General features: G+C 41.2%; 1 protein-coding gene across 3 annotated transcripts in view; it reads right to left on the bottom strand.

Moving 5' to 3' along the window:
- USP24 (ubiquitin specific peptidase 24) overlaps window positions 1–25,724 on the bottom strand; it is a 134,203-nt gene that overhangs the window by 36,958 nt on the left and 71,521 nt on the right. For all 3 annotated transcript variants that reach the window (XR_013448171.1, XM_078073094.1, XM_078073095.1), the window contains exons 29-42: window positions 24,043–24,128; window positions 23,796–23,889; window positions 22,606–22,761; window positions 19,592–19,689; window positions 16,655–16,750; window positions 16,302–16,530; window positions 15,460–15,619; window positions 14,488–14,643; window positions 12,193–12,263; window positions 11,373–11,533; window positions 8,009–8,070; window positions 5,979–6,170; window positions 4,844–4,961; window positions 2,378–2,522 (exon numbers count right to left, since the gene is read on the bottom strand). Coding sequence is in view for 2 of the 3 variants with exons in the window: in XM_078073094.1 (XP_077929220.1) it covers window positions 2,378–2,522; window positions 4,844–4,961; window positions 5,979–6,170; window positions 8,009–8,070; window positions 11,373–11,533; window positions 12,193–12,263; window positions 14,488–14,643; window positions 15,460–15,619; window positions 16,302–16,530; window positions 16,655–16,750; window positions 19,592–19,689; window positions 22,606–22,761; window positions 23,796–23,889; window positions 24,043–24,128 (1,824 nt within the window). In the remaining variant the exon portion in view is untranslated. The remainder of the gene's footprint in view (window positions 1–2,377; window positions 2,523–4,843; window positions 4,962–5,978; window positions 6,171–8,008; window positions 8,071–11,372; window positions 11,534–12,192; window positions 12,264–14,487; window positions 14,644–15,459; window positions 15,620–16,301; window positions 16,531–16,654; window positions 16,751–19,591; window positions 19,690–22,605; window positions 22,762–23,795; window positions 23,890–24,042; window positions 24,129–25,724) is intronic.

Below are 25,724 nucleotides of genomic sequence, written 5' to 3'. Positions count from 1 at the left end.
AAGTAAATATATCTACTTACAAACTGACATAGTACTCTGCAAGAAAGAAAGAGAGTTCTATGAAGTATTTACTATGAAGAATCCTGACCAGTCTGGATGGTCAAGAAGGTTCATATTCCTTCCCTTCCTTTTTAAGGAAGTAACATTCTTCTATTGAATAACTTCTAATAAGCATACAATTAAATAAATACTCTTGCATTGCACGTAAAGATTTTTTTTTTTTTAAGATTTTATTTATTTATTTGAGACAGAGAGAATGAGAGACAAGAGAGCATGAGAGGGAGGGTCAGAGGGAGAAGCAGACTTCCCGCCGAGCAGGGAGCCCGATGCAGGACTCGATCCCGGGACTCCAGGATCATGACCTGAGCCGAAGGCAGTTGCTTAACCAACTGAGCCACCCAGGCGCCCCGCCCCCTTTAAAGATGTTTTGTACTAACATAGATCCTGTTACAATGCTTTTCTGGTTAGAAGTAATCTGGAAAAGGCATCTTGGATAAAGTTGAACATGACACTTCTCCAAGTGGAAAAGGATATTGAAAGGACACACTCTGAAATGCTATTTCAGCAGAATCTTGGTTCTAAGGCCATGCCCAGAATCACCTAAACTGCATAAATCAAGTACCTGCATCCATGTAAAAACCAACTGACAAAAGCTTATAGATCTTTTGCACCTCAAGGAATTGCTAAACATGACATACTTTCCACTAACATTTGACATACATGTAGAGCATGGTGAGTTCTAAGATCTAATCAACGCTGTAATTTATTTGTAGCCTAAAGCACAGATTTTTAAAAAGTTACAAAATAAGAAAAACTAGTTCATAGTAGTGCTAAAAAATAAGTACTTATATGAGGCAAATACTTTTTTCATTATGCTGATACAATCCCTGACTTATGAAAAAAATAAAATTTCCACTTAAAAATATTAAATAGGGCGCCTGGGTGGCTCAGTTGGTTAAGCATCTGCCTTCGGCTCAGGTCATGATCCTGGAGTCTCAGGATCGAGTCCTGCATTGGGCTCCCTGCTCAGCGGGGAGTCTGCTTCTCCCTCTGGCCCTCCCCCCACTCATGCTCTCTCTCTCACTCTCTCTCATTCTCTCTCAAATAAATAAAATCTTTAAAAAAATAAATCTATTAAATAAATAATGTAAAACTAAAGCATATGTTATAAACTAAACATTTTGATACCAAAACAGTTTCCAATTTACACACTCACATTTCATTTTGCAAGTGCTATTTTCTCTATCTGGCACCCCCTTCCTTTCCTGCCTAACCCGTATGCTACATAGTACTCAGCTCAGGTGTCCAAAGGGATAAGCCTGACTCTGCAATGTTCGTGGAGAACGTGATGGCAGCTCTAAAAGCGTCCTCCCACTCCTCCTCGTCTGGTACTCCAGTGCGCCTGCAACGTGCTTCCCTCCTGCAGATCTCAGTGAATACTAAACTGTTGCATGGTTCCAGAGCCTTGTCCCATATCCTTCTCATTGTTGGAATGACCTTCCCACCTTGCTTCAATTGGCTTGTGAGACATTAGGCTCTATTTTTTTTTTTAAGATTTATTTATTTATTTTAGAGAGAAGAGCATGAGCGGGAGAGGGAGGGGGAGAGATGGGGGGGGAGAAACAGACTCCTCGCTGAGTGGGAAGCCTGAAGGTGGGGCTCGATCTCATGACCTTACAATCAAAACCTGAGCCAAAATCAAGAGTCGGGTGCTTAATTAACCGACTGAACCACCCAGGCGCCCCGAGCTCTATTTTCAATTCCATCTTTTCTAAGATGCCTTCTAAGATAGCATCTGGTGGTGAAGTGCCCCTCTGTTGGTTGAGCATTCAGGATATGATCTGTATCTTATACGTTATCACATTATATTGAAATTATCTGCCTATGGGTCTGTCTCCTCCGTTATACACTGCCTTTCTTGAGGGCTGGAATCCTATATTCATTTGTGAGTTCCAAAAGCCTAACACACCTATTAGTGCCTAGTAAACTCAATAAATCTTAGCTGACTGTAACTGAATGTAGACCGTACTGTGACAGAGCCAGCGTCTGAGTCAGTATCTCCAGTGCCCGGTGCTGTACCGCCCACAGCTACTCAACACATGGGCTGAAATGCTACTTCTTACTGAGAGTGATTATCAACTGACTTGAACATGTCTCCTCCTTAATTAATAAAAAGGGTATCACTGAGTAATATACTATTACAATGGTAATAAAGTAACTTTGTAGTTTATAGGTGATTACAGTATGTGAACACAATAAGCAAACGAATAATACTGACTTTCTTTGTGATTAGGATAAGGCAAACATAGGCTTTAAAACTGTATGTTTAATTGATCATTCCAAAAAAACTACATGTGTAAAGGTCTAGAAAACTTACATCAAACTCCTTGGTAAGAGCAGGGTCGGGTTGATGATGCATAGAAAGCAGTTCTTTCGTGATAATTTGCAGATTTGAAGGTGAGCTATCAGCCAACATCACCAGGACTTCATAAGCTGCCAATCGGCTATTCACTGTACTACACCTAAAAACAAAAGATGCAAGTCAATTCCAACAGTGAATAATCTACTTAAATTGCTCATTAAACTAAATCAACATTTGAAATGAAAATATTAGAGCTGCAGTTCCTCAAACAGGGTTAATCAGGTCTGATGGCAGAGCTCTAGGAATCCTGGGGGAAGTGTTTACTTAAAGGAAGATGCCATGAATACACGAAGGATGATTAAGGTTGAGAGCTAAATATCTTCTTGGCCTGATAAAGTAGCAAAATCTCTTACTTAGGACTGTAGAGTACTTTTATCTAAGGTTTGGATCAGCAAAAATGGAGGACAAAGAGTCTGAAAATTTTACCAAAGACAATATGAGAATAACTAGCTCTCAAAGTTGGTAGCAAGAAAGATTTTTGTAGGTCTCACCCTGAAATTCAAATATCTAAATGGCAGAAAAAGAAAGCTATACCAATCAGAATAAATGCCCATAAATGTTTTATATGTGCCTGGAGATAAAAAAAAAACTCTTCACGGACAGGAATCAGCTTCATTTTGCTAAGAAAATGGAGACAGAAATATGTGGTATGCTAAAGTAATTAGTTTAAAATGACGATAAAAGGTAACTAGCAAGCATTCTGCAGGAAACTAAAGGCTTCTGATATTGCTCACCTTTAGTAGAAATCATTTTGGGGATGGACAGTAATTTCTCACTGTCATCTATACCAACCTTGCATTACCGAGAAGATCACAAGTTAGGAAGGATACACAGAAAAGAGGACATCCAACTTCTGAGAGAAACACATATGGAGTGCAGTGTGGGAGATGTGCTCATGGGGTGGGAATGGGGGCTGTGGGCTTGGCTCTTAGATCAGCACTGCGCCACGCCCTGAGGACAATGGCCAGGAGCTGGCACTGACCTTTGCTCTTATTTGGACTTCTGGATTGCAAAGGACAGGTAAAGAAGGAATGGGAGGTGCCATACACACAGGCTAAACATGAAGAAGTTCTTTTGTTAGTGTTAATAAGAATAAGCATTACTTGTGAAAATACTTCTGTGTATTGTAAATCTCTTTCTGGCTTTAGGGTTTAGGTAGGAAAGGGCTGGGAGCCACTGTGATAAATGAACATCACTCAAAAACAAAATGCCGCCTTTTCTAATTAAGGCACAGTGTATGATTTAAAAAACCCAACTCCTTGCTGATGGAGGTATTACTTTTAATAAATAAAAGGAAAAGGATTCATGAACAAAAATTTCAATAAAACTACTGAAGAACCACTGAACTCTACCTCTGAAACTAATAATACTCTATATGTTAATTAATTGAATTTAAATTAAAAAAAGAAAAATAAATAAAAACCAAAGAAACATAAAAAAAAAAAAGAAACTACTGATGATTTATTTTCTCCATTCACTGAAAACCAAAATACTCCTGAATTTCTACTGCTTTAATAAAAGATTCCCATTGAGCTAGCACCAGATCTTTCAGAACAAGACTGGAGCACGGGTGAGGATGGGAGTCACAGCCTGAGAGACACCCCAAGAGTTCTAATGAAGGTTTATTACCTGAAACAGATTTTGCTAATAAGAAAGCTCTACAGAGAGAAATACTCACATGATAAGATATAGCTTAAGATTCCATGAAATATTGCTTATTATGCCTTGCCCATTCCAATAACCACTAAAATTATATGGGAATGTTTTTCACTGGTTAAATACCAAACCCCAGTTCCTTTGAGATTATTCAATTAACTCTGGTTTTCCTAAGAACAAAGTAAGGTGGATTCAGAGCAAGTAAAGATGGCAGCATGAAGCAGCCTCCTCTATCTCCAGGAGCACACAAGTAGGGTCAACATTACAAAAAGATCTTTCAAATTTCTACCCATAAAAATGAATACAATATTTGATTCTAAAATTACCACCATAATAAGTAACTAGCAGTTTTAATTATCAGGACACAGGTGATATACAGCAAATCACACAGTTCATGCACTAAAGCACCTACCCTTTCCTCCTAAAAGAAACTCTCGAGATTCTGAGCCTATTTCCTTTTACGTTGGATGTAATTCTTACAACCTCAGTTTCTCTTGGAATTTGTTACCAAGTTAACCACATAATTTATTACTGATTCTTCCAATTTGATGATAAGAATGATTCCAACATACTTGCTCAGCACTTACTATGTGCCAGGCAGGCTTTATCCTAAGCCCCTTTACATGCATTTCTTTATATAGTGGATAATATAACTACACACACTCACGAGATGGACGACAAACTCCAAGTTAAGAAAATCTTTCTGGACTAAAGTTTCGAATTAGAATTTTTACCAAAACTGAACACAACGTGCATTTTCCATACTTTGGATGAAAGTCCTGTTGACTGATGGCGGCACTGCCAGCTGGAGAATGACTATTTAAAATAATTCTAGAAGCTCGGAAAAGGAAGTCATCTAACAATGGTTTAATGAGTGATGAACCTGGAATAGAGCATAATATTCAGGTTGAGGAGGAACACATTTTAATTCAAAGATCCTGTTTTTGTACGTTCATATCAGAGCAGCAGAAGCACCCAAGGCCACCCGATGGCAGGGCATTCAACTTAATTTGATGCTTATTTTGTGAGCGCTTATGTAACACACGGCAAAGCTCTGTGGGGCAGAGGGGTGGGGATGGGTGGGAGGGTCAGAGGACAGGGAACAAAGAGAGACAAGCAAGGGTACCTTCCTCTATGAGCTGACAGCGGAGTGAAAGAAGCCATGCTTTCACTTTAGAAACACAAATGCCAAGAACACCACAAGGCAGAACGGTCTGAGTGAACAATTACTTCTTACTCTGGGCACGGTGGTCGGTGGGGGGTGGGGGGTGGGGTGGGGACACAGAAGGGTTTCTGAAACTTCTAAAATCTCGCCTTCTTTGGGTAAAATGATGTACCCTTTTCACCCTGGTTTAGAATCACTCTTTTCTATGTATCCCCAGTAGCCAAGAAGATTTTTATAGAGCTTAGTTTGTGTGATAAAGGTGGTAATTAATGTTTTGATTTATTTTCTGAATATAATTTATAATACTGAATATGCCCTTACAAATTCTATGTGTACCCCAGGACACTCATATGTACCCCACTATGCAGGGGATGGTGGTCGGGGGCTGCCTCCTAGATGAGAATTACCCTTACAAGAAGTGAGACATACAACAGATATTTTATATAGTACAAAACAGCAAAAGGAGAAAACCCTACTTGGAATTTTTACTTGATGTTAAGAACTTACGTGATCCGTTTTGAATGCTATAAAATTGTCTACATGGTTTAATGATGCAGGTAAAACAAACCTTGAGTTTGTCAGCCACTAAAATTCCAGATAATCTCGTATTACCTGAAGGGTCAATTTTCTATGGAACACTGAGCAACTATCCTATTTTCCTAATTACACACAATACCATGGCAATAACTAAGAAGTGAGGTATTCTATCATGTGGTAAGATGAAGCAATAATTACCAAGCATTTCCTTTTCTGCCCCGCAGAGTGAAAGAAGGGTCTTAATGAGCCGTAAGTGTCCTGCCAATAAGATGTTGTCTGCTTCACTGGTCTCACATTCAGCGGTGCGATTAGGTTCAAAGTTATCCAGCCAAGTAATCTCATCTTCGAGCATAGTTGCTGGGCTGATTCTTAACTGCTCCATTTCTGAAGCTAAGAAGGAAAAAAGAAATCCATTTCGAAGAAAGAAGGATTTCCTTCCATGGAGTCCAAATCCTGAATTACAGTAGGCAAAGTCCAGTCCCAACTTTCCGTTTCGCCGATCTGAGAAAGCGGTCACTAACAAACAGGGGGCCTGAGCTGCTGCCCCCAGGACTGTGACAGCGCATGCGCACTCACTTCTTCCCCACTCACTCTCTGTCCTAAATCAAACATGTAGTGAGGGCCCCTCTGTGCAGGTCAGGGAGGGGACAATCTTGTTCCGAAGAAGCTCCTGGTCGGGGGGGGGGGTGTCAGCAGGTGTCCCTAGAAGAGGCAAGGGCGAAGGTACGAGGAGAGCCAAGGCTCCCGCAGTGTCACCTAGGCCAAGAGAGCCCTGCAAAGGAGGAGGAGGTCCACAGCACAGTGTTTCCAGACAGTGTGCCAAACCCCGGGGAACCACTCTGCTCTGCTGTAGTAAGTTCTCTTGCTTTCCTCTAAACAAGGAGTAAAGCAAGATTCCATCCCGAAGACGGGACTGGGGAGGAGAGGAAGAGTGACCGGCTCTCCTTCCACGGCACTACAGCCACGAGCAGTAAGGTCGCACAGGAGGAGGTGAACAGGGACACCTCAGGGTCAGCTGGAGTGGGACCAGCACTGGACACTGGTCGTCGGCTGACACCTACGCTGCAGGGGGCAGGGTATGAAGCCTGCACAGGTACCGGCATAGACAAAATACCCTCCAAGTGGCAAACACTGCTTGTCTCAAGACAGGCCCAGCCTGCGCTCAACATCCCAGCAAGGGACCCTGGCTCCCTCGTTATTCAGTGACACAGGGAAGGCCCACATGGAGAGCTCGTTCATGACTTCTGAAGTCGTATGTGTCAGCCAACTCATGGTTCCAGTCCTCGAGCAGCAAAGCAGAGTGCCCTCTCCAAGTCCAAGCCAGAGAGCAAACCTTGCTGGCTACTGCCCAGCCTTCACCAGAAGCCTGGCTGAAAAACGTGCACGCAAAAAGATCTGTTTCCTTTGAGAAATCATTCAGTTTTCTTCTAGGGTATTGGAAACAGCCAACATACGCTGTTTCCTGTTTACCTCTGTCTGCCAGCAACCTCCCGACCAAATTCTGACTGTGTGGAGCTTTACAGCCCGCATACAGGCAAGGTATTTCTGTTTGACCTCCTGGCCTTGACATTCTTTTCCAATTAGTATTTCCAATGAATACTTTGTCCATCCTGATTTTTATTTACTTCATGGATATTTCCTGGAAGCTGAAGCGAATCTTTTTACATAGAGAGTGGGGAATAAACTAACAAGCTCTTGATGTGAACAACTAAAATTTACACAGAGTATCCCAACATACCTTTGCATTATATATGAGTAAGTACAGATGATCAAAATCTAAATGCTCTAACACTAAAATTTCTAACAATATTTCAATCACCTAACACTAAATAATTAACTGACTTCTATTATTATCAACATAACTCAACAGTGATTCCCTCTTTCCTTCAATGATTGACCTTTAAAATGGTCAGAATTCACTATACTAGAGAGAAAGATTCTTCCTAATAGTTCTGTATCAGTGTATTAAAATGTGCCTTTGACAATTTTTAAAATCAACAAATCTTCTCAACACATTAATGGTTGGGTATATGCTAGGAGAAGGGAGAACTGGTATATGGGTTTATGTGCAATTTTCAAGAAAATAAAATTCAATTTCAAACAGTAATTATAATCTCATTTATATCGAAGATACATTAAATCAGATTTAGAAATGTCCATTTGGCTTTCTTTTCTACTCTTCCCTCTCCCCTCCCCCCACACGAATCAAAGTTAAGACATTTACTTACTTGTCAGATCATCTAATAATTGGCACCTTAGATCAAAATACTCCATACACTGAGATAATAGTCTAAAAAACAGATAAGATTTCAAGTATTAAAAAAGGCTGATTTTAAAATAAAAAACATTTTCCTTGTAAGAACAGGTTCATAAAACAGTTGAACAATGGAATTTTCCTAAGCATAAAAGAACTACTTAATTTATATTAATTCACCTTCAGTATCTTAGCAACAAGCACACTAATGATTCTGCTAATACAAATACACTATAGAAGTAATAGCGTAAAGAGAGGAAACTTACTAAATCTCCCATTTTGTAATGAGGTACAGGCTGACTGCATACATCATGCACTAGATTACACTCATTCATTCAAATATCAACCGATATTTACTAAGCACCTACTATATGCTTGGAACTATTCTAGAGGAACAACTGACAAAAGAGACAGACAACAAATTAAAAAAATACATATGTTAACTGGTGATAGATACTAAGAAGAAAAATAAAGTGGAGTAAGAGAAGAGAAAGGTAAATTCTTTTACCTAGGATGATCAGTGAAGCTTTTCTGCAATTATAGTAGTGAAGAGCACAAGCTTTAAAGTCAAGCGACTTTGGTTTTATTCCTGGTTCCACCACTTACAATTGGGTGTCTAGGGCCAATTTCTTTGGTTTCTAATTTCTAAAATGCTTGTTAAGAGTGTTAGAAATAAACACACATGCATACACATGCGCATCCATAAAAGGCTCAAGAATATACTAATAAGAAGAATAGATAATGAAAAAAGAAAAAGGATAATGAACCAAGAATTATGATTATTAAGGAGATAATTAAACTGTCAAACTCATTTGTCCTTTGTGAGGATTAAATGATAAATATATGCAACGAATTTAGCATGCTATATGGCAAAGAGTCAGACCACAGTAATGCTAGTATTGTCATTACTAGTGGAACATATGTGCCAAATCTGGGCATTCAAGTAAGCTGTGAAACACAATTTTCAAATTACAAAAACACATTAACTAAAGATTTAATTTTATGTGAAGTTAAATGTTCTACATCCAAGAGATTCTTTGAGAATGTTAAAAACTCATCCAATGCTTTCTTTCCTGAGTTTCGAGAAATTTAATATCAAATCAAACTCTTAACATTTAGTTATATTAGATAATTTGAGTCTTACAAAAAGTATTAAGTGCAATATCTTACTTCTTAAAAAATGCTCACACAAAAGTACAATTATCTCTGTGCAGGTGACGTGATCCTGTATATGGAAAACCCCAGAGTCCACACAAAATAATTTAGAACTAATCAGCAAATATAGCAAAGTTGCAAGATACAAAACTGAGACACGAAAATCAGTTTTGCTCCCATACACTTATAAACAATATGAAAAAGTAAGAAAACAATTCCATTTACAATAGCATCAATAAGAGTAAAGTACTTGGGCATCCACTTAATGAAGGAAGCAAAAGACTCAAGACTTGTGTAGTGAGAAGGACAAACAACGCTGAAAGAATCCTAAAATACCACAACTAGAGCAACAAAGCCGTGTGGTGCTGGTGTGAAGACACACAGATCGATGGAACAGAATGAAGAGCCAATCAATCAATCAATCAATCAGCAAGCAAGCAAAAGATTTTTCGTCAGAGCTGTCAAAACCCTTCAAAGGTGAAAAAGGTGCTGGGACAACTGGATTGCCCACATAGAAAAGAATGATGCTGGACCCTTACTTCCGTGAGTCACACATAAAACTTAACTCGAATGGATCAAACACATAAATCTAAGAGTGAAAACTATAAAAACCTTAGAAGAAAATATAGGGGGAAAACTTCATGACATTGGATTTGGCAATGATTTCTTAAGATATGAAGCCAAGAGCACAGGCAACTAAAGAAAGAACAGAAAAGGAAGTATTTCTCCATCTTAATTAGAAATGAAAAACACAACATGGATGAACCTGGAAAGAGCAGAATGGGGGGATGGAGAATGAATGGGGAGTTACTGTTTAGTGGGTACAGGGTTTCAGTCTGAGATGAAAAAATTCTGGGAATGGGTAGTGGGGACAGTCACCCAACAATGTGTATTGGGTATGTACTTAATGTCACTGGTCTCTAGACCTAAAAATGAGTAAAATGATAGATTTTATGTACATTTTGCTGCAGTAGAAAAGAAATTCTAGCAAATCTAAAAATTAAAAAACCACCTACATTTATTTTTGAACTGTCTCTTCATGTTCTTTGCCCATTTTTCAATTTGGTTGTTGGGTCATTTGTTAGTGATTTCTAACAGCTTCTTATATATATTATCAAAATGAGTTTCTTGTCTGTCTTATGTTACAAATCTATTCGGGCAGTTTGTGAACTGACTTTTGACTTTATGGTATTTTTTTTCCACACAGAATATTTTAATTTTTATGGAGTTGAATTTATCTTTTATTTCACAACTTAATGGATCCAGAGTTTCAGTTTAGGATGATGAGAAAGTCCTGGAGGTGGATGGGGGACATGGTTGCACAATAATGAGAATATACTTAATGTCCCTGAACTTATGCTTAAATGCTTACATCTGTTTAAAACAGACCAAGTTTGGATACAAACTTAGGGGTTTGGATACTTATCCAAACGTAGGGGGTTGGAGTAGCTCCAACATTTCTTCCCTTTCAGAGCTCTACTTTGTAAAGCATACACACAAGGAAAGTAGATACTGATTTCACACATCTTGGTGGTACCTTATAAGCCCTTTGGCCAAGGGTTCCCTGGTAAAGCTAAGTTGGAGAAAGTGGAGGTCGGTGTGGGATCTCCTCCCTCCCATCCTGGACCTAAGCGGGGCAGCCTTGCATACAGGCTAGCCCACAGGGATACGGCAGGGTGGGCAGAATGAACTTACCCAAGCCATTCCATCAGCCTGGCCCACAGCTTCCCTTCATGCCCAGACACGTGTAAAACCAAGGGAGAAAGCTAGAAGGACACCCCAGCTATATCTAGATATGAGTCAGAAAGTATGCTGATCTGAGAGAGTGACAAATGCAAGGACATGAACAGTATGATCCTCATAAAGTGATGGGGCTCCCATTAATTTCAGCCTCTCACCACCCAGGTGAGCTCCTCTTTCTCTTGGGGGTGGTGGACCAGGTCAGGTGGAGGTGGGAGTTCGAAGTGATTCAAGGGTAAGGAAGCCTGGTAGTGTTTCCTCTAACCCTCCTGTCCTGAATGGGGATATAAGAACTGGAAAACCCTCTTTCAGGACACAGATGTTACAGGAGGAAAGGAGAAATTCTTCGGTCATCTCAGCAATGCACCATGGACTTCAGGGGAGCAGCATGCAAATCATTATTCTCTTTTGGTATAATGTGACCTTTAATCTTGATTCCGTACCTCTGATTGACTCCTCTCATAATACTAGTTGGGGACCAGAGAGGTAGCTGAGCCGTGAGAATCACACCTAGGAGAAACTGGTTTGGCTTCTGCACATCTGGGTGAGCTGAAGTATCCGTCTGACTAAGAGTGTACAGCTGATCACAGGCAGCGCGGCGAATCTGAAATTATAGCATTAGTGGCGAAGGACATACATCAACCAACACTCAGAGACTGCTTACAAAGTAATTTTCCTCTGAAGTCCACACTCTGAGGGATGCTATAAGGGTGTGAACGTTTTAACCACTAATGGTAACGTTTACACTGAATAAACTAGGGCTGATTAAAAACAAGCGTGGTCGGAGAACTGATCCTCAAATTATTCTATTCTACTCAAAAGTTTTATAATTTAATATAACTGAAAATAAGAAAAAACTCTTCAAGTGTTTCAAAGTTAATTTTCAAGGTCATATAAGAAAAATCAGAATTATAAAATCTAGTGGGAGTTCATGACCTAAAGCTGGTCTTTTCTGACTTTGACCAACATGTTGACACTGAACATCAGCTGCAGGTGCTCAACACCAGCTGTAACGTTGTTTGTTGTAAACAAACACAAAGTAGTCTTAGCACTAATCTCTGAACTTTCGGTGGAATACGGAATAGAAAGGAGGGCAGAGCGTCCAAATGGTCACTTGGTCACTGTGCTTTCAGAGCCCTTTGTAGGACTCCCAAGAGGACTAGACGCCATGCCTACTGTCCTGCACGCAGTGTCACAGGTATGCAGAGGGCCGTGGACAAAGAGGACCGAGGGGATGTTTTATGTAATGTAACAAATCCTTACCTCAGCACTTGGCGATCCAAGCAGAATATCAATGATAAAATCAGCAACACAGGGCAAGTTATAGAAAGATGCTAATGATAAAAATAAGGAGAATGGGGGGGGCGGGGACCAAGTTAGGAAATGCATTTTCAAAATTTTCAAAAATTCTGAATACTTTCTTAAGCTTAACTATAGCAGAAATTCATCTCTTTTTCTACCTGAAATTGAATTCAGTACTTTCTACAACTGCCTCCACATCTCTGAGTTTCCCCCACTAGAACCTAAGGTGCCCAGGCGCAGGACCATGTCTTGGTCACCCCCGTGCCTCCACATTTTAGCACAGTGCCTTGTACACACCAGTTATAGAACAGTATGTCTCGCCTTGATAAACTATCAATACTCTACAACAAAGTACAAATGATAAAAAAGCTTGAAGGGAAGTTGACTTGAAAATATCTCTAAAACTAAACAATTATAGGAAAATTAAACTATGAGTATGGCATCTGTTCAAGAGCATTTTGTAATGACTCGTACTTCTTATATATGTCTTCAAAAGCATTCTTGCTCAAAGCAAATAATCTTGGACACTACATCACTGTTCTACAAATGTCCAACTTTTTCTAGATTTACTTTATCTTATGAGTTTGGATATTATACGAAACACGTAACGGTCATCAATCTTATGTTACAGGTGGTCTGAATCAGTGATAACACGTAACGGTCATCAATCTTATGTAACAGGTGGTCTGAATCAGTGATAACAGGGAAGAACAGGGCTTCGATGCATTGGTACAATTTTTAGAAGTGGAACTGTTAAGACTTCATTCCTGCATAAATATTTATTGAGGGCCTACTACACACTGGGCAGTATCTGGGTGTGAGAGATTCAGTAGGAAACAAAATGGACAAAAGTCTCTGTCTTTATGGAGCTTACAATCTAGGTGGGGAGGGATGATGACAATAAATATAATAAGTAAATAAACTATATACTATGCTATAAGATAGTAAGTGATAGAGAAGAAACGAGGTAAGGGGTTTACGTAGTGCTGGGAAGATGGGAGGGTTGTGGTCAGAGAATGTCTAAGAGATGAGATTAAGCACACCTGTATGAAATGAGGCAGAGAGGGCCATGTGGGAAAGATGGGGAAGAACATACCAGGAAGAGGGAACAGCCAGTGCAAGGGCCCTGAGGCAGGAATGTGCCTGGAGTGTTGGGGAACAGCCAGGGAGGCCAAAGCATAGCGAGGGAGGGGGAGAGCAGGAGAAGGTGAAGACACAGAGGCGTCAAAGGGGTGGACTCTGTATGGCCTTAGTGAAGATTTGGCTTTTACTCAGTGGCAACTGAGAAGCTGCTGCCGGGTTTTAAACACAGGAGTGCTACAACCTGACTTACATTTCAGAAGGTCCACTCTGGTTACTGTGTGGAGAATAAACTGCAAGGATAGAAGCAGGGAGATCCGTCAGGGCGCTACTGCTATAATCCAAGCAAGGGATGATGCCAGAGCAGAGGGGGGTAACAGTGGTGGTACTAGAGGGCAGAATCTGACATGGTTGGAAGGAGAATGTGCTGACAGAAGGGGGTGTGAAAAAGGAATCAAGGAGGACTCAAGGATTTTGGCCAGAGCAACTGAAAGAATGAAACCGCTATTACTTAAGCTGGGAAAACTGTGTGATTCAGTCCAGCTAAGGAGCTTGGCTGTGGACCCGTCAAGCCTGGGAAGACTACCTGAGAGCCGAGTGGAGGGGTCAGGGCAGTGGTCTAGGCTGTAGTTTCACATTCAGACACTAGGGGGAATCTGGGGCTGTGATGGTGGATGAGATCACGGGGAGAAGGGGTGTAGACAGAGAAGAGACAGTGACCAGGGGCTGGGCCCTGGGGGGGTTCTAATGTTAACGTGTGATTAATAACAGCCCCAGTTTGCCAAAGCCCACAAATGAGGATCAAAGGACAAGTCTGAAGTTTCGTAACTTTGAATGCTAGAGTCATCATCAGTTTAGGGATTGATACAGAATTCTAATTCTGCAGTTTATGACCTGTAAATTTGGGTTGTTGGTTGTCTTCATTCCCCAACTAGAGAGTAAGCTCCTAGAGGACAGACATCCTTCCTGTTTAATACCTAACTGTGGAACCTACAGAAGGTGCTCAATAAATACTTGTTCAGAATTTAGCCATTCTAAGCACTATTCTTACGGAGCCCACCTGCCCGCTTTCCCCCCATTTCATTTCTATTAGCACGACCTTCTCTACGAGGGAACGTACATAATTCCCAACAGAAACCTGGCGTTTCCCTAAAAGAGATGAAGCCTCCTGCCTACCCAGTTGCTGGCTCCGCAGCTGCAGGCACGTAACAAGCAGAGACAGGGCCTCCCCGGCAATCAGCGAGTCTTTGGTGGACACAGACTGTTGTCGCACGCAGATGCCCGCATGCAGGGCTGCCGGGTCCCCTTCACTCCCAGAGCTGCAATTGCTTCCTGGGAACAGGCAAGCAGAAGGTTACTGCGGACCCCACAGGACCCTCACGGTATCATAACATCCTTTTAATGTGCTCCAGAATCCTCAAGTGAAATTAAACAGTGCAAGGAGACATTCTGGTCTAAGAAACGAGAGACAATCACTTTATTTGACCCCAACTGCTTTAAAACACATTTGGAGGCACTCGAAATGTACTCAGGAGGCAAAATTCAGTTGAGGTGACAGAAGTGAGAACAGTGCAGTTTGCTGGGCATGAGAGAGTCTTCCTGGGATATTAGAAATATGCCTCATCCTGACCTAGATGGGTCGTCCGTACGTAAAAATCCCAAAAAGCCTGTACACGTAACACTTCCACACTTCGCTGTACGAATGTCATACATTTTAAAAATTTTTTCTACTGAGGTAAAAATACACACATAAATTGAAGAGGGAAACCAATTTATAAAAACCTTATAGAAAATAACTGGCCAAACCAAGAAAATGACTTTTCCAGGTAGGAATTCCAGATGAATTTTTATTATGGCCACAATTTTTGGCCTCATGGCACTTTTACAACACTCGGCAAGCTAAAAACTCTGCTGATCTGGTTTCCCCACTTCCTCTGCACTTATCAACGCTTTTTTTCTGAAGGTCTGACCTACGTACAGTAACGTGCACAGGTCTCAAGTGCACAGCTTGACGGGTTTCTACTCATGCCCAAAAGCAAGAGAAAAGGCTTCCTCCTTTTTGCGACTCCAAACAGCCTATGCATAGGTAACTCTCACAGCTTATTTCTTGCCCGGTGATTTAATGACTTTATTCTTTTAAATCAGTACCTGAACTGCTGAGTCGGCTCCGGATTCCAGCAGGAAACAGAGAATTACTTTCTTTAATTGGCTGGCTGCTCCCAACGAGGTCAAGTCGTCCTGCAGCAGCAGCCCATGACAACCTCATGAAACAAGCCACCGTAGACGTGAAGTCACTCACTTCCATTGTCTAAACAAGGGCAGGAAGAACGTTATGAGAAAAGGCAGCACTTGGAACACATTCCCCCTGCTGACTTCCATCCTGACTGGTCTCAGTTTTGTGAGACCCTTTCTCCTCCATGATCACCCAGAAGGACAGCCTTTATTATGCTTCCGTACCGTTCAGAGACTTTCAGTATGTCCTCTACCTGTAACCCAGAGCCTGATCTCCATGCTCAGGCGTCAGGATACCCGTCAACTCGTTTGGTTTTTACCGTTTCTCCTCTCCCACACAGTACACTTTGGGCTGCGTGAACGACCCCGTGGCCTTCCCTTCAGGCTCTGTTCTGTCTCTCTAGCTTTGCTCACACCTGCGCTCTTGAGGGAACAACTCTCCATGCTTCTCTGTCATCTCATCTAGCTTTAAGGCCTAGTGCAAATGCCACCTCCTACATAAAATCGTCCACGACAGCTCCGGGGGAAGGCAATTAGTCCACTTCCCCTGAAGGCCTACGAATGTTCTGCTCTTGTAGCTCTCCTATAACCCCTGAGACTTCCCACCTTGAAGGACAGTGATTTCTGCACTGGTGGTCCCTCTCTGGCTCACCGTAGGTTCCGTGAAGGCTACGTTCATGTCAACAACTTGTAGGTCTGCACAGCCCTTCCCTGTAACAGCAGGGACTTCTAATTTCTTGAATGCACAAGTCACCTACTTGTATTGCAACTCGTGCAGCAGGGATGATTTCCTCGACCCTAATGGAAGACCTGTCAGACACGGACAGCTGTCGGTACGACGACTTTTCTGGAGTACCACATAAGGACATCTGCCTGCTTGTCTGCCGGCTGACGTTTCGGAATGGGCGAGAAGAAAGTGCTTCTATGCCGTCTTTGGTGAGGTCTTCATCTAATAACGTGGGCATTGTTTGTCCCACAAGTAAAAATCTTCAAAGGAAACAAAAAGCTAGACTTATCTGAGGTTATTTCATACTATTCAAAATGATAGCATTTGGGAAGAGAAATAAAGTGAAGTACGGCCTTGTGAGACTAAGAGGATATATTTACATACCTGGCAAGCTGTAGACAGATGGAATAAACTCCCTGCCTTGTTTCATAGTCTACTTCTGATGGGATGGAATCCCTCTGCATGACATTTACAACCAAACTTAAAAGAAAAGAAAAAGGCAGGACATTAAATAAAGACTTCTATTTCTTTCATAGGAAATTTTCTGTAACTAATTTAATTGCTTATGTAAATGTTATCAATTACTTAAAATTCCTATAAGAGCCTTACATACACACAGACCACACATATTTCTAACACAATGATTTCCTATGATTCCTGCAACTCCTGGTCCATTTAGAGTTAGATTCCTTGCTTAGCCAAAATGCTAGAGTGTCTGGATCGTCCTCATTCTCGCTGACTGGTGTGAGTTCACTGATTCACCACTATTTTATCACTAGAAGACCTATCAGTTAAAAAACATATCTAGAATTGGTATATTCAATAAAGCTTATTTTCACATTCACTACAATTTCTCTTATTACAAAAGCTTCCTAACTGTTCTTCCTGCTCCCACTCTTGACTCTCCACCCCCAAAATCTATTCTCAAAAGATCAATCATGGGGCGCCTAGGTGGCTCAGTCGTTAGGCGTCTGCCTTCAGCTCAGGTCATGATCCCAGGGTCCTGGGATCGAGCCCCACATCAGGCTCCCTGCTCCGCGGGACGCCTGCTTCTCCCTCTCCCACTCCCCCTGCTTGTGGTTCTCTCTCTTGCTGTGTCTCTCTCTGTCAAAAATAAATAAATAAAATCTTAAAAAAAAAAAAAAAGAAAAAAGAAAAAAAAGATCAATCAGAGTGATCCTTATAAAATACTAAGTCAGATCACGGCACTCCTCCTCTGCACAAAACCCTCCAACGGCTTCCTGTTTCCTACAGAGAAGAAAAGGCAGAGTCTTGACAGTAACCTGTAACCCGTAAGACCCATAAGCTGACGTCTGGTACGTCCGTAACCTCATGTCCCCCTACTGTCTCCCTCCTGCTACCCCAACCCGACAGGCCTGCTGGTCTCTGAAGGCACCAGGTCAGTCTCATGCAGGGGCACACACTGGCTGCTCCTCTGGATGGCTTCCCCCAGGGATCCCCAAGTCTCCCTTTCTCATCTCCTTCAGGTCTTTGTAAAATGTCACCCCATCAGTGAAACTTTTCCTGATCACCCTGCTGAAAATCACAACCCTGTCCATTCCCTCGTCTCATTTTTCTCTACAGTTCTTAACAGCTGCTGGCATATGCTTTTACTTTCACTTCTTTATTGCTTGTCTCCCCTCCAGACAGTAAGCATCACAAGGATGTGGAGTTCTGTCTAATCTGTTCACTGCTCTGTTCTCAGTGCTCAGAACAATGCCTGGCATGCAGATTAACTGACACAACTAAGCCAGCAGTAAAATGCCTTTATTCCAGAGCTCTGTGATTGGAAGTGAGTAATCGGAAATGAGTTTTCACTGAGAACACCTCTGTGATTCTGAAAACGAATCAAGCTCCATGCAGGAGGCCTTCCACACGCTTGGGGCTTCTTTTAGCCCCACTCCCTTTATCGCTTCAAGGTCTCAGCCCAGCCTCTTCCCCGCAAGGCCTCCCACAGGAATTCTTGCAACTGTCCTCCAGCCTTCCCTCCTTCCTCGCCCGAGGAAATGCAGGCCTGCTTCTTGTCAGGGCAGGAGAACTTGGCCCCACGGACTATCCCTTCTCCTTTGATCTTTCTTTAGTCAGCCTGCAAAGACAACCTAGGCTTCCCCAAGGTAAAAGCAAAACAGAAAAGCAATCTTCCTCAGCTTCTCCTCTTCCAGTCACCGTCACCCCTGCTCTGCTTCCCCCACGTCTCTGATGCCGCTCTCGGCTCCTCACTTCACGCACCTCAACCATGTTCATCTCTCTTGATGTCCCGTGTCCTCCATCCCCTTCTGAGCTTATTTCCGACACTGACTGAATGTTCACCATTCCCTCCCTCTCCCAGGCGAGGAGTCACAGGGCCATTGATGATACATTGCCTCCCCTATATCTAGTCGTAAAAACTTGCCTATGTTACCTTATAAATGTTGGTTACTGCTGCCCAACATTTACCGCTGTCACTCTTCTCGGGGCCACTGCATGGTTCTCCCTGCCTCCGTCTCTCCCACTTCTATTTATTCGTCTCCACTGCGGCCAAAGTGATTGTGCCAGGCAATTCCCAGCTTTGAAACCACCTGTTTTCCCATGGTCTATAAGCTAATGTTGAAATTCCTCAAGGTGACCCTTCCTGACATACTTCTCTCCTTCATCCTTCGCTCTAGCCTCCCCAGGCAACTGTGGCTCCCAAGACAGGCCACACAACAGGGTGCTTTTACTCATCCCACCCCCTCTGGCTGAGTCCTGTAGGGGATTCCTGCTGTTTTCTCAATTCCTAGCGCAAACGTCATCTTCTGTAAAGCACCTCCTAATCTTATTACCCCATGAAAACTTCACCATTTAAACACTATCTTGCATCACCCCTCCCTACCTCCCACCCAATGCATTTTATGAGCCTGTTTTAATACCTCTAATAACTGTTTGTTATTCTTTGTTAAACCATGAGGCTCTAAAGGGCAGGAATGAGATCTAAGTTATCTTTGCATCCCCAGCATTAATAAGGCCTCACAAAACAGCCATTACCGGGAATCAAATTTGCCTGGTGTCAAACTGATGCGGGAATCAGCAGAAACAGATCTGCTTCCTCTCCTCTACTCTTCTCAAGAATTTCTCCCACTATCGGAAGGAAGGAGATGTGCTTCTGCCAGTTCTCCAAATAACCAAAAGTCGTAAAATGAATTTAAGCATTTCGAAGACTGAAACACCATTTCTTCTTCTTACAACTCTCGTGATGCTTCACACAATACCTTATAGGAATAACCAAGGCCAAGCAGGAGAAATTACCCACAATAACTATATTCATTCTTTGCAATTCTTGTGACATTATAGTGAAACTCTAACCTCAGTCCTCCTGCTTTGAGGAAGTTCTCGCAGAAGGATTTTGCACAGTTTCTTGCCATGTCATCATCAGCTGTTGGCATGAGTTTGGAGCTTAGAACCTTGAAAACAGATAGGCACAGTTAGATAGCCCAACATTTCCAGCAGAAATGACTCCTTTACTAAGTAAAACAATCCGATAACTCGAGTCTGAGTCTCATTAAGTGCTGCATGCTGTTTCCCGACCCCGCCCCCAGAAGGAGGCTGACGTTTCACAACTGAACTAATCATGTTTTCCAAGTTCTACATAGTTAGCAAGAAAAATCTGTTTTGTTGAAGAAAGCTGGTGTGTTCTTTTCATGAAACCAGCAAAGGTGGATGTCTCAGGCTTAGACAAGAGCACATAACATTATGTGATATGCTAGACATGTTTTTGAAAAAGTAGATGAAGTTTTATAAATAGCCCATTCCTTAAAAATCCAAGATGAGGGGGTACCTGGGTGGCTCAGTCAGTTACGTGTCTGCCTTAGGCCCAGGTCATGATCTCAGGGTCCTGGGATGCAGCTCTTTATTGGGCTTCCTGCTCAGCGGGGAGCCTGCTTCTCCCTCTCCCACCATCCCTCCCCCCACTTGTGTGTGCACTCTCTCTCTCTCAAATAAATAAAATCTTTAAAAAAAAATGCTAGATGAGCTCTCTAATAATGATTCTGAAACTCCTACCATTTATTGACCACCTACATAATAGGCATAAAAGGAAGTCTTTACATGCATTCTCTCTTAATTTCACCATGCATGCTGTATGTATTTTACTTTACAGGTAAAGGCTGAGACCCAAAAGGCTAAGTGACCTCAAACCCAGATGTGCCTCCCTCCTAAATCCATGCCCCTTTTATGGCACTGATATACGTACCTAAAGGAAAGCTTAACTAAAAATTCTAGTGTGGCAGGTAATTATTTCAAAGAAATAATCATCCTATAGTATGAGACTTAGTAACCAACTGCTTATTTGGTTGTTACGATTTAAAAATAAAAAAAAAATAAAATAAAGGAACCCACTGCCTCAGGTTCTCCAAGGTTTTAAAAATAGATATATTCAAGATCCTTTTTTATTCTAGAAAATCTGTTTCTACGAATCCATGGATTTTATGTGCGTAGACTTTTAGTGTGGGATTTCTTTTTCACAAATGTTTCCTTCCTGAAGTGCTCTTTGGGAAATAGGCTCGTCAGCCTCAGGTTATGAGCACTGCTGGGAGGAAGGGAGCCCTCTGCTTTTCTAACCCTTCCTGTGAGTTGACAGCCACGTATGTACTCCCCATTCTCAACGGATAGCAATTTAGTGAAGGTGGAAGATTTCTTCAAAGCAATAGGTATTTGGAATAGCCACTTTGAAGCTTCCTAGTAGACAAACGTAAGTTGAAGACTAAAATGCAGAGAAATTAACCTTTCAGGGGTCAGTAAAAATAAGTACTTTTTTTTTTTTTAAGATTTATTTACTTGAGAGAAAGAGATCAGGAGCAGGAGGGACAGAGGGAGAGAGACTCTCAAGCAGATTCCACACTGAGCACAGAGCCCAATGCAGGGCTCCATCTCACGACCCTGAGATCATGACCTGGGCCGAAACCAAGAGTCGGACGCTTAACTGACTGAGCCACCCAGGCGCCCCAAAATGAGTGCTTTTGAAAGTGTTCAGTTTTCCATATGTTTTGTGCTGTCTAAAGCAAAAAAACAAAAAACAAAAACAAACTACCTCTCAAAGGAATTCCCAGTTAATCAAAAGTACTGAAATTGTGCTGGAAGTATTTTACTACTACTGTCCTTTGGCTCTAAGATAATGCAATCTAGGTAGTAGATGATAAGCCAGACTCACTGTTGGACCATTCTGCTTTTCTAGGTGCTCTCAAATGTGGGTGTTGAGGTTTATACCTTAACTTTTTTTAAGACAATCATTCAAAAGCAAATGACAAATCTTGCAGATATTGCAAAATTTATAAGCTTAAACTGGCCAAAAATTTCTGGGCAATTTTCTGTCTTAGAGTATCATATACATATATTTTTAAATGCCCACATTAAATAAAGACATGCTTTCTTTTAAAAACATTTGCTAAATATTTTCTCCTTTTGAACCCAACACATTTCTTCACAAGAATGATTAAGGCTAATATGAAAGAGCACACCTTGAACACACGAGCAACAAGTGATGCAGAAAAATGAATGAATATATTTACATACTCTAAATTAGACTGCCAGAGGAAATAAAACTTGGGCAAAGCAAAATCATTCAGGGCTTTATTTTCTCCAGACCTAAAATGGCAAGAAGGTCTAACCTCTCACCCTCCAAGAGCAGAGTGTTTCCCTCCCCTATTGCCCCGTTACTGCTCTGCTCTTAAGACTCAGAATATGCAGCCTCTCTTATGTCTTACTCAAGATTTTGGAGCAGGTATCTTGTCTTTTCAACTCTCATCCTTTAACTACCACAATGACTTGCAGACATTAAACAGTAAATGTTTACTGAACTAAATCTACTAGTCTAAGGCTACTTTTTGGAAAGAGGGTAATAAAAATATTCTTTTGCTTAAATTCTTCCAGTTGCTTTTTTAAAACCTTGAAATGATGATGTATTTTCTGACAAACTCTTCATAGCTTCATTTATGACAACAAATTACAATTGTTTTTAAAAAAGTTAGGATGCATTTAATAACAAGAAGGCTGAGCATTACAACTGTATTGGACAGACTCGCTAAACTTCCAGAGGAAGATAATGGCATATTTTATTATATAAGGCTTCCTCATTATTTATTTACAAGTTGTTTTGCGAGTGTAACAGTGTGCATAGGTGTAAAGTGAAAAAAACTGAGCCTTTTCTAAGGCCAAAAAACAACAAAATGGTTCAGTTTATATTCTGTTTTCTACTTTTTTTTGAAAACTTATTTTTTCACAGATCATCCAATAAAAATACTTATCTCCGACATCTAAAAGCATGAATGTGCAAACAAAAATGAATCTGTCCTGGTGAAATGAAAAGAAATGAGGCTTCTTACTTCTAAGTTATAGAGCACTCTGAAGGTGGACATTCCTGGAGCAAAGGATCGAAACAGACTTTCCAAAATTGAGCTGGCGCTTGGCTGATGCTGCTGCTTGGAGGACAGGGATGGAGACTTTGAGGACTGAGAACTCGTTTCAGACAGTAACGTCTTCTAAGGTTTTAAAGAATGAAAACAAAGGATGTATGTGTTAAAAGCACAAGTTAAAGAGAAACACACCTCAGTGTGCACTCTAACATTCTTTTCCTCTTTAATATAATCGCACCAAAGGAATTTCCTACAAATTAACCTCAAGGACACATCACTTGGTAATTATTAACAAAACATCAAATTCCATCACACAAACTCTAAGTGCTCAACAGCATCCCGACCCTACAGGAACGTGTCTGAGAGTGTCTTCTAGGTAACACTAGCAAGGTCGTCTTTGTTTCCGTGTTTTAAAAATCTGTACTACTAAATACTGATAATTAAATTATGAACTTGTGGAAGTGGACGCTTTGAACATGTTTTGAGCTAGTACTAGTGATACATTTTGCAATTACATTAGTTTTGTTCTCCCTGCAAATACCTAAGCTGTGTGTGACAAGACTATGAGCTGGTGTAAACTTCAACCCTGAAACATAAATCCGTACTGCAGTTCTAACAACTCTGTTCTACATGACTTTGTTCTGAGAACATAATTAAACAATATTATAGAGAGAATATAATTTTAATACATATGATAAAATTCTTGAGGAGAAACATTACAGAAATTAAGATGAACTTTAAATATCAACAGTGGAAAAAAATTAAATGATAATTATGCAAGCAACTCAAACACAGGCAACAATCACATTCAGAGAGGTGTCATGACAGAAGAAAAATGTCTCCACTGAATCAGCACTCGTCCAGAATCTGATCCTGGACGAGACACTTCATCTCTTTGGGCTTCAGTATCTTAATCCAGAACAAGAAGAACGTGGAAGTACATATTAAAGGCTCTTCTGGTTCTAAAATTTGATGTCATTATTGATTCTAAGTCTTTTAAAAGTCAACATGAAGTTCTGATTTCCATTTACAGCAAAGGTATTTTTTTAAAGAAGAACTGTTATAGGATAGCATAAGGCCTGAAAGTGATTTCAGGTTGTATCGCTACTGAATCATGGCATTAAAATTTCCATGCCACTTTAAGTCCAAGACACTCGTACCTTTCTTCCCAAGGAATCAAGCTGGTCCAGGGCTTCCTGAATGGCTGGGTCAGTGGGTATCAAGAGCAGCAGCTTTCGTACTCGTAGAGTTATCCTGAAATTTTGCAAATACAAATTTTTTCACATAAGCCAGTTTCAATACCAAAGTCATTTGTTCCCGACAAATGTAAAGTCAAGTCAAAATGGACTTGGTTCCCTAACCTTAGTAACTTCCTCTCTTTCAGGCCTCATAAACATTTATATTTACCTTGGCTCCTCCAGGTTGGCAAGCTGGTAAAGCATGTCAAACACATTACATACAAGTGCCATCACAACACCAGGGAGGGATTTCTCCTGAGGGAAAAAAGCAAAATATAAATACAAACTGACAAAAACATTTTCTCTTTTTCTCATCAAACATGCCAACAACAAAATTACTACTTCTGCGAGAGTGGCCGCCACAAAGCTTGAGGGGAGCTGTGTGCTCCCCTGCAGTACAGAGCAACACCTGGGAACAGACACTGGCAGGACCACATCCTTCTAGTGCCTATTACCTGGGCTCTCCCCTATCCACCTGCTGCTGAAGGGTTAAGGGGCCAAAAGGCAGGAAGTGGAAGAGAAGTAAAATGATGGGCAGGTATAATTAATAGAATGGAGAGTAGACACCATTGAAAGCTGATCATAGCTCGTCAAGAGCAAACAAGGCAATGAGTGATTTAAAAGCAAAATCAAAGTAGTACATAGGTATATATATATATATACACACACAACAGGTAGAAGAGACTTAGGTGTGGTTAAAGTACTATTTTCTGGTTATAAAGATAAGAAACTAGAGTCACTGTAGAGTGTCACTATATAAGGGAACATTTTTAATAAATTTAGGATAAACAGGAGACGATTTGAAAATGTTAAGCCTGAAGATGCTATGTGCAGGCATACTGCGGATATTGCAGGTTCATGTCCAGACCATGGTGAGAGAGCAAATACTGCAAGAGTCAAAGGAATTTTTTGGTTTCTCAGTGCATATAAGTTTATACTACAGTCTATTAAGTGTACAGTAGCATTGTGTCTAAAAAACAATGTATATGTCTTAATTAAAAAGGACTTTATTGCTAAAGAATGCTAACCAACATCTGAGCTTTCAGGAAGTCTCAATCTTTCTGCTGGGGGAGGAGCCTGCCTCGATGGCGATGGCTGCCGACGGATGAGGGTGGCTGCGGCAATTCCTTAAAATAAGCCCACACTGAAGTTGGCTGCATCGATAGAGTCTTCCTTTCACGAATGATTTCTCTGTAGCACGAGATGCTGTTTGATAGCATTTTACCCACAGCAGAACTTCTTTCAAAATTGGAGTCAGTCCTCTCAGACCCTGCTGCTGCTTTATCACTAAGTTTCTGTGATATTGCAAATCCTTTGTTGTCTTTCCACCACCTTCATGGCATCTTCACCATGAGTAGATTCCATCTCAAGAAACCACCTTCTTTGTTCATCCGTAAGAAGCAACTCCGCACCCGCTCAAGTTTTACCCTGAGATGGCTACATTTAATAGACTGTAGTATAAACTTATATGCACTGAGAAACCAAAAAATTCCTTTGACTCTTGCAGTATTTGCTCTCTCACCACGGTCTGGACGTGAACCTGCAATATCCGCAGTATGCCCGCACATAGCATCTTCAAGCTTAACATTTTCAAGGTCCCCCCTGCAGGCTCCACTTCTAGATCTCTTGTTCCTTCCACCCCATCTGCAGTCACTTCCTCCCCTGAAGTCTGGAACCCCTTCTAAGTCGCCCATGAGAGTTGGAACCAGCTTCTTCCAAACTCCTGTTAATGTTACTATCCTGACCTCTTGTCATGAATCATGAATGTTCTTCTAGAATGGCGAATCCTTTCCAGAAGGTTTTCAATTTACTTTGCCCAGAGTCACCAGAAGAATCACTATCTATGGTGCT

This window comes from Halichoerus grypus, chromosome 5, assembly GCF_964656455.1.
Source record: "Halichoerus grypus chromosome 5, mHalGry1.hap1.1, whole genome shotgun sequence".
Taxonomy (NCBI): domain Eukaryota; kingdom Metazoa; phylum Chordata; class Mammalia; order Carnivora; family Phocidae; genus Halichoerus; species Halichoerus grypus.
This window is presented reverse-complemented; position numbering and strand designations above follow the sequence as displayed.